The following is a 16,281-nucleotide window of genomic DNA, read 5'->3' on the forward strand; positions in this document are numbered from 1 at the left end:
TTTGTCTTTTGACAATTTTATGAATATTTTGAATTGTTTTCTGGATGATATAATTCCTAAACACAAGAAAAGAATGGATTATAAGAAGACTCCTAGGTTACCGTGGATTACTAAATCAATTCTTCGCTCAATTAACAGAAAAAATCGTTTATATTATAAATACAAAATGGAAAATACTGATCAATCGAAAAGGAAATACACATCTTATAAAAATACACTAATCAGAATTCTACGTTTTGAGAAGAAAAATTATTACTCACGACAGTTGTCAAAATTTCAGTTTGATATTAAAAATACCTGGAAAGTTTTAAACCGAGCGATGAATATACAGAGCAAAAAAGTAGAGATTGATCAAATTAAATCGGATGATAATTTGATTAACAATTCTGTTGATATTGCCAATGTTTTTAATTCTTATTTTTCTCAGATAGGTGAATCGCTTGCTCAAGATATCCCGGCCACTAAACAAAACTTTACTGACTTTTTAGGTCAACGTAACCCTAATTCTGTTTTTTTTATTCCAACGAATAGGTATGAAATTATTGATATAGTTTCTTCTGTTAAAAATAAGCGCAGTTCCGGTTATGATGGTATTGATAATTGCATTCTTAAAGGAGTCATATCTGCAATTGCAGACCCTTTGACTCATATCTTTAATTTATCAATTTCTCATGGTATATTTCCTGATAAAATGAAATTGGCGAAAGTAATACCAATATATAAGAAGGGTGACAAACTGGATATCAGTAATTATCGCCCAATTTCTTTATTATCTTCATTGTCTAAAGTATTAGAAAAAATAATTTATATTAGAATTATTAAATTTCTTAATTTGCATAAAATTTTTACAAAGTCTCAGTTTGGATTTCGAGAAAAACATAGCACTATTCATGCAATTCTTCATTTCGTTGATAACGTGGTTAACGCAATTGACAACCATGCTCATTTAATTAGTATTTTTTTGGACTTCTCCAAGGCCTTCGATACAATCAATCATAACATTTTACTTTATAAGTTATCGCATTATGGAATACGTGGGAAGGCCTTGGAGTGGCTTAAGAGTTACTTAGGTAATAGAAAACAGTTTGTTACTATTAAAGATAATAATTCAGTTATAAGAGATGTTAAGTGTGGTGTTCCTCAGGGAAGTTTATTAGGACCGTTGCTATTCATAGTATATATCAATGACTTTTCTTCTGTTTCTGAAATACTTTCTTTTATTCATTTTGCAGATGATACCACTGTTATTTTTGCTCACAACGATGTTGATATTTTAGTCCAAAAAGTTAACACAGAACTTTTAAAAGTTACTAATTGGGTCAGGGCTAATAAATTATCATTGAATGTTCAAAAAACAAAATATATGCTTTTCAGTAATACTGTCGAAGCACTAAATTCTAACATAGTTTTAGATGATATTAATTTAGAAAGTGTATTAGATTTTAAATTTCTTGGTATAATTGTTGACAATAAATTGTCTTGGAAAACACATATTGATCATATATGTAAAATTATTTCACGTAATATAGGTGTTTTGAACAGATTGAAATTTTATATTCCTCAAAAGTCATTACTCATGTTATACTCCACTTTGATACTGCCTTATTTGAATTATGGAATTTTGGCTTGGGGTAATACTCATCAGACCCTCTTGAATAGAGTGTTGTTACTGCAGAAAAAAGCCCTCCGTATTATTTGTCATTCTCCTACACGTTCACATACAAATTTACTGTTTGCGTCTAATAAGCTACTAAAAATAAATGAGTTGTTTTTATTGAACTTAGGTCAATTTATGTACATGTTTAATAACAGTTCACTTCCATCTATTTTTGATTCAATGTTCCTTAAAAACCAATCATTTCACTCCTATCCCACCCGACGTTCAAATGAATTTCATTTACCTTTTTTCCGAACAATTTTAGGGAAAAATTCATTTATCTACACTGGTCCAAACTATTGGAATTCTCTGAACCACGATATAAAAACAGCTCCCTCTTTGTATTCATTTCAAAGAAAATTAAAAGCCTATCTTTTGCGATTTTACAATAACATTTGTCATGAATCGGATTAGTTTTACACGTTATTCATTTTGATACCCCTTTCATAAAATCCGCATAATTGCTTACACATTGTCGCTCGTACTAGCTGACCACCGCCAAGTTCGTGAATAAAGTTTTGGGTTAAGTTAGTCATGCAGTTGATGGATTTTTCTTCGGGATCTGCACTCTATACGCTTATACAATGAGGGATTGTTATTTTTTTTTTCCGTCCGGTCTTGTCTCTGTCTTGTTTTTGTTTTTCATCGTCCAGCCCTCGTGTATCGTTATCTCCGTTGTGCTAGTCTTACTTCCTGTCGTAGTCTGTCTTTTGCGGGTTTTTTAGCCTCGTCGATGTCCCAGTGTCGTTTTATGTTCGTTTATATGTTAATGTTGTCATTTTGTGTTTTTCTTCCTTTTCTGTCTGACTCTTTATGGGCTTCCATTTCTAATTCTATTTTGTCAATGTTTTTAAACATTTTTTCCTCTTTTTTTTCTCTGCTGTTACAACTATTTTCGCTGTTGTTGCTTCAGATATTTTCGTTGCTGTCCTGATGCCGATAATTATTACCAATAATTTCAATGATTCTTTCTCTCCTGAGGGGCCCACACTCTACAAGCTTCGTCTTTTCAGTGGGTCCCTCCGTTTTTCGCCTTGTGTACGCTGATATTCAACTTTACTTTACTTTGATTTACTTCAGGCATTGAAATGTATCTTTACTGCAAGCATACAAGTACTGTTTTACTCTGTTAAACTCACTTTGATTGTTTGTTTGTTTGTTTGTTTGTTTGTTTTTTGTTGGTACGATTCTTATCACTGAAGAAAGAGTGATGTATGTTATGTTATTTTTTTACTGTCGAGAAACGAAATAAACTTGAATCTGAATCTGAATACCGAAAGACAACATAAAATATGAATACATGAAATTCGGCCGTAGCACCATGCAAGTAAAAAAATACAAAGTGACAAAATAGACACAAGATCAAAACAAAATGTCACTGAATGTTCGTTCAGAGTCAAAAGTTTGAATTCACTGTCCAACAACAAGAGGGTTACTAACAAACAAAATCAACGAGATGCTTCGGCCAATGTACTCGCCTCCCGCGTCGAGTGCGAGGTTCGGAGGTCGAGGCAAGGTTAGGCGTAATAGGCGTGGTGGTCGGCGAAGCCACGGTGGGCGGCGGTGTCGTGTTGTTGGAACAGGAGCGGGGCGGTTCAGAGTCAAGTCGTGCGGCTTTGAGTCGGTCAATGCTAACGGTGTCGGTGCGTCCGTTAATGTCGAGCGTGTAATGTTTGTCAGATTTGCTAATGACGCGGAATGGTCCGTCATAGGGAGGTCGTAGCGGTCGGCGGACAGCATCATGTCGCACAAAAACGTGTGTGCATGTCGACAAGTCCGTGGGGATGTACGACGGCGAAGTCGGGTGCGGTCGGGGTGGAGTGGGGCGTAAGGAGGTCATGAAATGACGGAGACGATGCACATAGTTGGTGGGGTCGTCTGTAGTAGTCGAATTCGTCGGGACGATGAATTCGCCAGGAAGTCGCAGAGTCGTGCCGTACACAAGCTCGGCTGGCGAATGTCCGATGTCGGGTTTGATGGTGGTGCGTAATGAGAGAAGGACCAGCGGCAAGGCTTCGGTCCAGTTGTCATTGTGGTGTGCGATGAGCGATGCTTTTAATTGGCGATGGAAACGCTCTACCAAACCATTGGCGCACGGATGGTACGCTGTCGTGCTGATGTGTTTCGCTCCAAGGAGATTCGTGAGGGCCGCGAAAAGCGCCGATTGGAATTGACGACCACGGTCGGTGGTGATCGTAGCAGGCGTCCCAAAATGCGCAATCCAGTGCTCGACAAAAGTTTTCGCGACAGTGTCGGCGGTGATATTCGCGATGGGTACGGCGATGGGCCATCGGGTAAACCGGTCCACACAAGTGAGAAGGAAGGGAAACCCATTCGATGACGGCAACGGACCGACGAGGTCAATATGGACGTGGCTGAAGCGGGCGTCGGGCGCGACGAAGGTACCAATGGGTGCCGTGGTATGGCGATGCACTTTCGAGCGTTGACAAGAGGTGCATTCTCGAGCCCATTGACGCACGTCGCGGTTCATCCCAGGCCACACGTAGCGCTCAGCGATTAGGCGTTGGGAGGCGCGAACTCCGGGGTGGGCGAGGTCGTGGATTGCGTCGAAAACTGCTCGTCTACACTTGCGTGGGAGAAATGGGCGAGGTTGCCCAGTCGAAGTGTCACACACAAGCGTAACATCGGTATTCGGAATAGGCACGTCGTCGAGCTCAAGTGATGTTGTCGAATTATTCTTCATGGCAGCTAGCTCTTGGCAATCGCGTTGATGCCTAGCTACCTCGGCGAAATCGATGGTGGGTGATGACGCGGTGAGGGCGTTGACGTCGATGCGTGATAAGGCATCAGCTGCGGCGTTAGCTGTGCCTTTCACATGTCGAATGTCTGATGTGAATTGAGAAACAAAGTCGAGGTGTCTTATTTCTCGTGGCGAATATCTCTCCGGAGATGCACGCAGGGCATGTGTGAGGGGCTTATGGTCCGTTAAGACGTGAAACTGCCGTCCTTCGAGGGCGTGGCGGAAGTGTCGTATAGTCAGATAGATCGCTAGCAACTCCCTGCCAAACGTGCTGCAGCGAGTTTCAGCTGGTTTCAGTTTTTGGGAGAAGAACGCGACCGGCTGCCAGTGGTTGTCGACTTGCTGTTGCAATATTCCACCGACAGCAACATCAGAAGCATCAACCATCACGTTCAGAGGGGAGTCGGGTCGTGGATGGGCGAGCAAAGTCGCGTTGGCGAGAGCAGATTTCACTTCATTGAAGGCGTGGATTGCGGCGTCGTTGAGGGCGAAATGTCGCGGGCTTTTCGACGAGAGGAGCGAGGTGAGGGGCTGGACGATGTCCGCACATCGTGGAATGAAGCGGCGGTAGAAGTTCACCATACCGAGGAACTCACGCAACTTTCTCAACGATGACGGAGCGGGGAAATCGCGAATTGCGGCGATTTTGCTGTCGAGAGGGCGAACACCAGCGTGATCAACGCGATGGCCGAGGAACTCGAGCTTGTCGACACCAAATTCGCACTTCGCTGGGTTGATGACGATGCCATAGCGAGAGAGTCGATCGAACAGCTGACGGAGATGACGCTCGTGTTCATCGAGATCGGAGCTGGCGACGAGAAGGTCATCGATGTAAGCGTAGCAGAAATCGAGGCCACGAGTGACTTCATCAATAAACCGCTGAAATGTGTTCGCCGCATTTCTTAGTCCGAAAGGCATGCGGACAAATTCGAACAGTCCGAATGGGGTCGTGATCGCGGTCTTCTTAATATCAGATGGTTCGAGCGGTATCTGGTGGTATGCACGGATAAGGTCAATTTTTGAGAAAACTGTCTTACCATGCAGCGTCGACGTGAAATCATGAATGTGGGGGATCGGGTAGCGGTCGGGAACAGTGATGTTGTTGAGGGCCCGATAATCCCCACACGGTCGCCAATCCCCCTCCGTGCGTTTTGGGACCATGTGAAGAGGTGACGACCAGTTGCTCTCGGATGGGCGTATGATGCCGAGGTCGAGCATGTGGTCGAACTCCGCTCGTGCGATGGAGAGTTTGTCGGCAACGAGACGTCGTGGGCGCGCGACCACCGGCTGACCTTTGGTCGTGATATGGTGCGTGGTAGAATGGATGACAGGAGTGTCGGCGAAAGTGGTCCGTGTGAGAGACGGATAGCGTGAGAGAAGAGCCGAGAAACGATTGTCAGGATGGGGCAAGGCGAGAGAAAGTTTTTGTGGCGGTAGGGCAGACGAGATTCCACTGATGCTAAGTGTGGTTGTGGGGTCGATAAGTTTGTGACGATGCATGTCGACGAGAAGGCTGAAATGTCGTAGGAAGTCCGCTCCCAATATAGGGGAAGAGACGTCGGCGATGAGAAAAACCCATTTGAAACATCTCCGCAGTCCCAAGTTGAGCGAAACAGACTTCTGCCCAAACGTGCGGATCGGAGTGGCGTTCACTGCGCACAGTTGAGGACCAGGCGAGCGTGGTCGATGACGCTCACCGTGCGTACTGGGGGGAATAACGGAGACCTCTGCTCCCGTGTCGACAAGAAAACGCTGCCCTGTCTGTCGGTTTGTGACGTAAAATAGGCGACTCTCACCTGAATTCGTAGTGCCAGCGGACTGCGTCGCCCCTATTCGCTGGCGTGGTCGTTTCCCGATGACGGGGGCATCGTTGGCGGAGGAGTAGACGAAGGAGCTGAAAACCGGCACGGATAGCGACAGCGATGCGCCCGCTCACCAAAATTCGCGTGATACCAGCAAACGTCCGAATTCGTTGGCAGAGGGCCCGGGCTGGGGTCTCGCCTCTGACCCGGTGATCGATCTCGGCTACGACTGCGACTGCGCTCTCGTACCTGAAATGTTAGCGAACGGACTTGTGCGGCCAGCTTCCTAATTTCTGCCCGCAACTCCCCCGTCTCGTCAGTCTTTGGTTGTGCAGCTGCTGGTGCCGAGACGTGGGCGACCGTTTGCGGGAGGGCGACGTCGACGATGCGGTCCGCCATCTCCGCGAGCTTTTCCACCTCTACGCTGTCGCCCGTCGTGGCGAGGATGAGTTGAATATTGGCCGGCAGCCGTTGGAGAAATAGCTGCTTCAAGATGGATTGCTCCAACTTCCGGTCACCCAATAGCTGGTGCATGCGCCTCAACAGCTGGCTCGGCTTGCGGTCGCCAAGCTCCTCATCGGTGAGGAGCTGCTGTAGTCGGCGCTGCTCTGACGCAGACGTCCGGGAGATGAGAGCATTTTTCAACGCCGTGTAAGGCTGCTCCTCCGGTTGTGCGACTATTAAGTCCCGCACCTCCTGGGCGATGTCTGGCTGGAGGGACGCCACGACATAATGATACTTCGTCTGCTCACGGGTAATAGCCTTCGTCGCAAACTGTGATTCCACCTGAGCAAACCACACGTGCGGGTCGGCGGGCCAGTAGGGCGGGAGTTTGATGGCAGCTGTTGCGATGGTGCCTGCGTCCGAGATAGAGGTCGATGTCGATGTCGTCGTTTCAGTCATGATTGAGGCAGTGTTCGAAGCGGGGTCACCAATTTAGTGAGGGTAGATGATGTGTGCGTGTGAGTTGTATTGTTCGTATTGCAGATGCAATTGTACACAGATCCACAGTCACACTTACTCACTAATTAAAGTTGTAAAGAAATCAGACTCGGGGTACGCAGGAAGTACATGAGGTATTGCAGCTTTTATTCGAAGAGGTATCAATCGACGAGTCGTGGTGCGAGTCACCCTTTTACAATATTCAGCAATCACTATTTATACCCAATCTCAACAGGGAGATGACTCACATCTCCGGTAGGCGGTGAAACAATGGGGTTAAAGAAAGTTACAGATCACTTGTCACTTTTGACAGGGGTCTACTGTGTTCGGATATTATCAATCGGTGGCCTTATCTTTACCCATTATACGGCGGCCGCCTCTGAAGTCGTGTGCTTATCAAGCGGTGTCTGGGATCGGCCACGAGAGAAAAATATTATGCCGAGTGGCTTTCAATACTAGGAATTGTATCCGTCATCAATAACATTGAGAATAAACACACCAGCCAGCGGAGGCTCGCGAGTAATCATGCGAGAATTTGTCTACATAATTACCTGATAAAGGAAACTTGTCGAGGGGAAAACAAAACAACGGAGAGGGTCACACCCACAGAGAGAGAGAGAGAGAGAGAGAGAGAGAGTGTGCATGTGTGGAAGACAGAGATCAGAGGTCGGAGCGGAGAGAAGGAGATTGTGGAGGAGAAAGAAGCAGAGAAAAGTTGAGCTGCTACAGTATCACTTCGCTGTGCATTAAACATGTTCCTTTGTTTAACAACGTTTAATAAGTATCACCCAGATTTGCTGGTTACCTTTGAAAGAAAACTGTTTTGTTTTGCGATGTTAAATATTGTTTACCAATGTGAAATTAGGAAAATAAAGTGACTAAGAATGGATGGATATATATAGCAATCCTCAGACGTAATATCGGAATATGATTTATTCATATCATTCATTAAGATTTAATCAGCAGTTGCCATGAATACCTAACTCTTCTTTCAGAGTAGAGAACTTTTCTTTTTTTTTTTCAAGTAAATTGTTAGGTACATGGAGATGTAACTCCACTTAAACTGCTTGTTTGTTTATTTGTTTGTTTGTTTGCTTGCTTGCTTGTTTGTTTGGCGGGTGCGAGCACCTTGATCCGAATGTCGTCTGCAAGAAGGTCTGGATACCAGCAACCACGAACTGCGTGGAGACCAGCTTAGAGATGATGTCCAGGTTGCCATGGATACAGAGATATGGCGCCAAGATGAGGGGTGTAGCAAAGAGGCCCGTGAAATCTGACAAGAAATGCTGGAAGAAGCAGAGTGAGAGATGTATAGAGAGAGAAAGGGGAAGAGGGAGAGAGAGAGAGCGGAGGGGCGGTGTTAGGGAATGGCTATACTTTTATGACGTCTCTACTCCATCTCCGAGAAAGATACTCCCAGCCCAGTCACACATTCAAGCTACGAAATTGTTTTTGATGTTAGATAACAAGCTATAATAGCCTTGACATAATGTTATATAACAGCACCGCCAAAAGGTGATAGATCTGGCAAGAGCTATATGCTCATAAATGGAAGCCGTATTCGCTTTATCAGCACTGTTAAAAGAATAAAAAGAGGAAGACATGCATGACGAAGCCTTTTTTGCTCGAAAATATCCAATCGTCAAACAAATAGTTCCTAAGACAGCCCAATGCCACAAGAGAACACAAACGACAGACAAAAACGGACATTCTAACGACGGATAAAAGAGGACAATTTAAGAAATGGTAAACAGTTAACATGAGTGTCTTTATGTTATCTTGTTTCAATTTGACTCTACTCACAGATTCTAAGTTTTTTTTTTATTTGAAGAGAATTCTATCTCTAACTTTGCTGCTCAGCACGGCAAACTTTCATTTCATTTTTATTTCATTTCCAACAATGCAAAACACAAATACAATTAACTTTCTATTTACTTGTCTTTACCTGCATCGCCAACAAGAACGTGCTGTACCATGGTGGTCGGTCGTCGATTCCATAGATCACCGTGCTTCTGTTCTTGGCAGCTGTGACGCTGGTATTAACGTCCTTGTCGATTTCTATATGTGTAATGTTGGGGTCATCCACATCCGCCAATCGTATCTCCTCCATCACGGTTTTCTCTGTGCGGTCCAAACTCGAGAAGAACGTTGATGCCGAAACAAAGAGACAACTTCGCCCCTTCAAAGTTTTGAGCCTTTAATACACTTAGGCCCTACACTTGGTCCGAGACAATTTCCCTCCAGTAAAGGGTCAGATAAATATTAGTGAGGAGCTAGTAACCCTACACACTAGTTCCGATGACCGCAAGAAGTCCGGAAACTATAACCAAGGCTATGAATACATACACGGAAAGTCGTTTTGTATGTCATAAGTCAACAGGGCTGGTGTCAGTGCGCAGGAAAGGCCGAGTGTACCGCACAAAATTGTACAGCATACATTTTTGCAATGCATTGTGACCGCAGATAAGTGAGTTGTGATCTCCGACGTATTTATGCTCAATGTGCAGGAGTCAAAAGACTGAACAGCAGAAAAGATGAATCCCTGATTTATATTTCTCTCTTCTTTGTCCAGGTTTTTTTTTTCCTAAGGCTATTTGTAAAGTCGCCATAACTGTTCGCATGTGTGGAGCTCATTGTTGTTTTCCCCAGAATGACAGCTATTATCCATTTTAAGAACAGATTAAGAATAGTTGAGTGCAGTCATTGAAGGGGCAAACAGTCGAGTGAAGCCTCTGCCGAATCTTGTTTACTGAAAGAGAAAAAAAAAAGAAACATGAAACGAACGGCCCATTATCAACAATGACGACAGTCTAAGAAACGATATTAAAAACACATTAAGGGAAAAAGGGATTCCACATTAAGAAACAACAAAGACATAATGGGTTCTATACTGACCCCTCCCTGTATACAAAAAAAACTCGTTGAATCGGAGTGCTTTTAACATTTCAGCACCAAATCCAGGGACCGATCCATGTATCCGTAAAGAAAAGGCGCCTTTGCAAAATTAAATGGGGGGTCGCACGCACCCCCATGTTTTTCTTTTTGTGTCTTTTACTTTGAAAAAAAAAAGTAAAGAGGGGGTGCGCGCCCGTTGCGCCCCCTCTGGATCCGCCACTGAAAAACAAAATAACAACAAAAGTTCACTTCTTCACCTGTGGGGGTACTTTCAAAGTGGATCCTGACTTTCAATTACTGGACACAAGTTCGAATCCAGTCCAGTGCTTAAGTCCGTGGACTAGGATCTTCTAACCCACCCTTTCCCTCTCAACCCAGGTGCACAAATGCGTACCTGGCAACGCTATAGGGTAATAATGGTGGCAGGGCCCTCTGGTAGAACAATGGCAACACTGAAGAGACTAACCCTGGAGGAAGGGCACATTCTTTTATTTTACTTGAATTCCTCACTCTTATTCAAAGCTTCGAACTTTGACCAGAGTGCCACAAGAAGCTAGGGAGGGGAGTCATATCCCCCTCTCTCTCTCTTTCTCTCTCTTTGTGTGTCAGTGTGCCTTATTTATTCCCTAATTCCCTACTCAAACGTGAATAAATTATTTTCAATCCCGCCTCCCTTCCCTAACGCATAACCTGCAAAGGAACATAATATATACATAATACCTGAATCCTAGGGGAGCACCAAGCTTCGACGGCAAGACAGGGCTATTCCTATGCCCTCCCCTCTCAGTCCTTCCATAATTTGTAAAGAATCACATATTTAAGAATTCACCGAAGCTGACAGACTGAAACTTATTTACATTATAGCAGCAGCCTGCTCAATGTAATGCATATTTCTGTCACGATACAAATTGCAGGTTGTATGTTTTTTTTTTGGTTTTTTTTTGGTTTTTTTTACACCAACTAATTAGAATCATTGAATTTCCATAACAAGCATTCAGCCCTTATCGCTATGGCCTTACGGCGTACCCAGCAGGGAGAGGGGGGGGGGGGACATTTGCCCCCCGCCCCACAATTTTTTCCCAATACTGTATTTCCATACATACTCATTCAATTTTTCAATTTTTCACAATGTGCAACAATCACTCAATTTCACTTCTAAAGATACATGCATTTTTTTTTGGCCCAGGAGCTCCTCGCCCTCGCTTTCCTCATTATCACACCAACGATTAGAACCTCTCACAAAGAATGTTTATAATTCTTTTAGAACACTAACCTGCATCAGATTTATCAGCAAGCCTGATTAACTTCTTTCTTTTCCTGATGTCGGCTATGCCCTCTTTCAACTTGGAAAGGGCAGCAACGTGCTTGCCTTCCTCCAGTAAGGCCACGCCCTTCTCTAGCTTTTCCTGCAAACTAGAGTTGAATTCGAATTGAACTCTATTGCCCTTGAAACTAAATGACAATTCCGACGCCCTTTTTAGTTGTTGAAGTTCCGTGGAAGCGGCAGAAAGCTTTTTTTCGCTTTCCTCTTTCACTTGGGCGATGGAAGAGTCAAAATACTCCTTAAAGGAACCAAAAGCCTCTTTAATAGCGTTGCTCACGAATGACGGGGTCAGTGTTGCGGGTTGAGAAACTATGGGGACATCAGAACCCAGGGTGTGGTCTTGCTCTCTGCTGAATTCCTGGTCCGACATTTTGATTTCGGAGAGCAGAGTCACATTGCCGCTAGTGCACGATAATAATTGAAGCGAGAAGGAATAAGACGTCCGTTCTGCTGCGTGTCGAACTAGGTCAGAGGGGAGCACCAAGGGGAGCACCAAGCTTCGACGGCAAGACAGAACGGACGGAGAGAACTGATGACTTACGTACGCGCCTGGAAACCACCCTCACGAACTGCTTCTTGACATGCCGGAACCAATACCGCCTCCCGATGCTCTTATCCCGACAGCTGTTTCGTCCTGGTCATATGGTCCTCTATCTTGAGCTTGCAGGCCGTCCCGACAATACCAGTGATGGACGTCGCAATTCCGTCTCTGAATAAGACGTCCGTTCTGCTGCGTGTCGAACTAGGTCAGTGAGCTCCACAGCTCTCTCCGCCTGCGAAAGCTTCGAACCCGGCACCTGTCAACATTCTTATGCTAATAGGTTAGCTCAGCTAACAATTGAAAATATATTTATTCCCTAATTCGCTACTCAAACGTGAATAAATTATTTTCAATCCCGCCTCCCTTCCCTAACGCATAACCTGCAAATTATATACATAATACCTGAATCCTAGGGGAGCACCAAGCTTCGACGGCAAGACAGGGCTATTCCTATGCCCTCCCCTCTCAGTCAATTAAAGAACGGGTAACAAAGAAACAAAACGCATACAATTTCATTTAGGAGATTTTAATCCGAGTTTCATTCCATAAACAATGTGTCAGTAATATCTTACATGCTTCATATAATGCAGAATGAACAAGGCAGTTTATTTGCCTACTAACGTTATCATGTACAATCAACGATATATCCATACGCAATGTTTTAGAGGCCCAAATTCAAAGATACCGAGAGACGATCATTCATACTATCTTTAATGTATCCATCCTTGGCAGTTTCTGAACGCCATCTACCATGCTTCTTAAACAGTCTATCTGGGACTCCAAATTTTGCGGCCGCTGTAGCACCGCCGCTTCGAAGGCTGTGCATGCCAAACTTTTTCGGTTCTAAACCCACTGCTGACAGGGCATCCCGCAACAGATCCAAACACCTAGTGTATGACAATTGTCCATCCCTTAGTTTGTATGATTCTTTGGACTTACAATAATTGACGGGTCTGAAAAGAAATTTCTCATCAGCTGGATCGTCTAACTCCGCAGCCAACAAATACTTCCGCAAAGCCGAAACTGGACAGGTTGATGTATTAGTAGCGCCTATGAGGACCCATGCTCCTTGTCTATAAATATCAGTTTTACTTTTCATAATGAAGATGTTCACATGGGAAACATAGATATCAAGATCGCACCTACGAATATTTATCATGGCACATAAACGAATATCCACTAAACTAGTGGAAGAACTATATTTCTCTACAACTGCCTTCAAAATTTCTGGTGTAATAGGTTCCTTTTTTACAATTGGTTTATACAGCAGCTTCTTCAATCCTTGAAGTACAATGTGTAGAAACTTCCGATCACACGGGTTAATTTGTACCTTGGGATTACAGTCATAATGCCATTTTATGGCGTAAAGGGCCGACTCCATCCTGGAGTAAGGAGCACCACTTTGATATAAATGAATGAGGTATCGACTAATGTCTTCTGGTTCAGCCAGAGCTGAGTTTACCTTAAATTGCGTACACCATTCTTCCCAGGCTAACCAAGCTCTCTTGTATTTATAAACCGTGTTATGAGCTCTTGAAGCTGCCAAAATCTTGGTCAATGTTTTACCATATTCGTCCTGTGGCGAAAATCTGGGGGAATATAAAAAGAGGAATAGCACAACTTATACCTATCCTGTGTGGTCATTACAAGACATGCTCTACATTCGACACCAAAACAACATGTTGCATGGACCCCAAAGACTAAAATTTTTGATGAATTTCATTCGCCATTGCCAAGCGCAGCATAAATATTCATCAAACCGCGGAAGGAAAGCTACATAGCTTTCATTCAGCCATGCGGCAGATTCCATAGCCATGCGACTGTTTCCATAGCCTTGCGGCTGATTCCATAGCCATGCGGCTGATTCCATAGCCAAGCGGCTGATACCATGATATAGTCCTACGACTGATATGTTATGGAATTATGGAGAATTTTCATTTGCCGCTCGCCACCCCATTCAATCGTACACATAACACTGGACTTTGGAATTTCTTTGTCCCAAATATAGAATTCCTATTTCTGCCTTGAACGAAAACTCCTTCAGGATTATCAATCTTTACTACACATGATATTAATAAACGAGATTCTCTATTCTCCGGAAACAAAAGGAGCCAAAATGGGGCAGAGGGCCAATATGGCACAACTAGAGTTCCCATAGCGGAACACACTCTAACGTGATTCAAAACTTGCCCAATACTATCGATAGGGGGCACCAGCCAATTATTCTCGCCCGCCCAATCGCACGAAAACGCGTCTACTACATCCGTATTAGGACACCAATATTTAGAATTAAACTTTGGTAATTTGAAATTAAAATCATCTGCGAACCTGTCAACAGTATGGGGCCCCCACAACTCATCCAAAAATTTAGAGAATTCAACAGAAACTCCCCAGTCATCGAAATCAATAATCCGACTAAGTGCATCTGCGCAACGGTTCTCCTCTCTGGGAACCCAGTGAACCTGTAAAGTAATCCTACTTTTTCTGCAAAAATTAAAAATGTCCAAGCTAAGCTCGTGCAATTCTGCAATCATGCTAACCCTTCTCCACAATAGAGACTACACCTCTATTGTCTGTAATTACTTTCGCAACCTTACTTTGCAAGTAGGGTGCAAATGATTTCAACGCCAAACTTAGTGCCATAAGTTCTCTCCAAGTGGAGCTTTTCGACATTTCTACTTTAGTCCAGTGTGCAGAGATACATCATCATGACACGTATATTGAGAGGGGGACTACATCTGCGATGAATGATGAGCGATGGCGGGAGAGACGGACATGGGTATGTGTGTGATGATCTTGTCGTATGGCAAGAGGCCCAATCTTCTCAGAAAAGGTCGTCTGCTACTAACAGGGGCAACCCGTTGTATAAGCGTATGGATAATTGTGTAATAATTATTATGATAATGTATTAGAGCAGAGTGCAACAAAGTTGATATCATTATGATCGTATCCATGTTTTGTTGAAACTTCCCTCATTAATGTGATTCAAAGTTACTTAAAAATATTATGTACTCATGTAAGCGTTATCATCATTGTTTTGTATTACTTCATGAGAAAATGAAATAATTTGAATTGAAAAAAAATTGAACAACTCATAATACTCGTAATGTTGTCAGCCAATGTATATAATCAGCATTCTAAACATTTCAAAAGCTTGTTATCAATGAATTTACAAACTATGGATGCGTTTATACCCTTACAAACAATTCAAACAAAAAACTGAAGAATGTAATTTTCCTGTAAAATGAAGTGTACCATCGAAATAATGCTGATTGAAACATTTAAGTATCCATTGGGACGTTAAGACATAATTATTCACGAAAAAACAGCAACTTTGTTCTTGTTCTTTTAGGGCCTATATATAGGAGAGTGAAAGGATTTAATAATTATTGCAACTTCTTCATGTATCATAATTATAACAGGCTGATGACATGAAAATTCATATCTCACGAAAAGGGAAACTGTTTCGTTATCATAAAGGAGAAAATTTGACAGAAGGTATACGGTACAAGCAATAATTCCTTGGTTGTGAATGATCCTATGGCAAGATTTGTGTGCTATGCCGTCTGCGAATAGTGTTGTCAAAGTGACAAAGAAGACCATATTACACTATCTTCCTTTTAATCCGTGAAAAAAGTAATGTTTTCATTTCACAAAATTGACCTGTACATAGGACTCAGGGTATTAGTGATTATATTTATAGATTGTGGGAGAAAGAACTGCAATCTGTATCATCTACACACATTGATGACCCACGCTGATTATCCGAGACCAATACTCTTATTCCTATTACTCATCACACTAAACATTTCAAAAGCTGAATGCTATCATTAAACACAAGCATCAATACATTTATACACTAGAGTACAGCTAATTTGATATTAGTTCTATACAATATTGCTGACTTTATATGAATGCATGAATAGTTTGTGAACAGTTGAAGAAACTTCTACAAAATGGCCAGACTACTATGAAACTACTATAATATGAACGCTTGAACAGTTTGAACAGTAATGAAGAAACTTCAACAAAATGGCCAAACCGCGACTACTATGAACACTTATCAACAATCATAGAATGACATAATATTCGCAAAAGCGTTCCATGTAATACAGGTCTATCCGGTGTATACTATCCCCCAAATTATGCTAGACGTGCACGTGTAGATTTGCCCATTTACCTGCAAGTCGCAAGAGATGATTGAGGCATATTAGGGAAAGTTCTCCCATACTACTCTTTATATATACCCTGGAACGCTAGTGCTGTGTAGTATTATGTCATAAATCTTACACTTCCAGGGGTATCATGTGAGAAAGTAGCTTTGGGTTCCCAAGTTATAAGTTTGAATGTAAAGCAAGC

General features: G+C 43.0%; 2 protein-coding genes across 2 annotated transcripts in view; both read right to left on the bottom strand.

Annotated features, from left to right (window-relative positions):
* The window catches only part of LOC139737701 (solute carrier family 23 member 1-like), a 29,804-nt gene extending 18,053 nt beyond the window's left edge, over positions 1-11,751 (bottom strand). The window contains exons 1-3 of the mRNA XM_071648383.1: positions 11,331-11,751; positions 9,108-9,283; positions 8,291-8,448 (exon numbers count right to left, since the gene is read on the bottom strand). Of these exons, the coding sequence (XP_071504484.1) occupies positions 8,291-8,448; positions 9,108-9,283; positions 11,331-11,751 (755 nt within the window). The remainder of the gene's footprint in view (positions 1-8,290; positions 8,449-9,107; positions 9,284-11,330) is intronic.
* Positions 11,752-12,583: 832 nt separating this feature from the next.
* On the bottom strand, positions 12,584-16,229 carry LOC139737713 (uncharacterized). The gene is made up of 2 exons (XM_071648391.1): positions 16,213-16,229; positions 12,584-13,511 (listed from the first exon to the last, which is right to left on the bottom strand). Exons 1-2 carry the CDS (start codon positions 16,227-16,229, stop codon positions 12,584-12,586), a joined length of 945 nt encoding a protein of 314 aa, XP_071504492.1.
* Between the last annotated feature and the right edge of the window lie 52 nt (positions 16,230-16,281).

This window comes from Diadema antillarum, unplaced genomic scaffold, assembly GCF_040938485.1.
Source record: "Diadema antillarum isolate AM-2024a unplaced genomic scaffold, OU_Dant_1.0 scf00000029, whole genome shotgun sequence".
NCBI lineage: Eukaryota > Metazoa > Echinodermata > Echinoidea > Diadematoida > Diadematidae > Diadema > Diadema antillarum.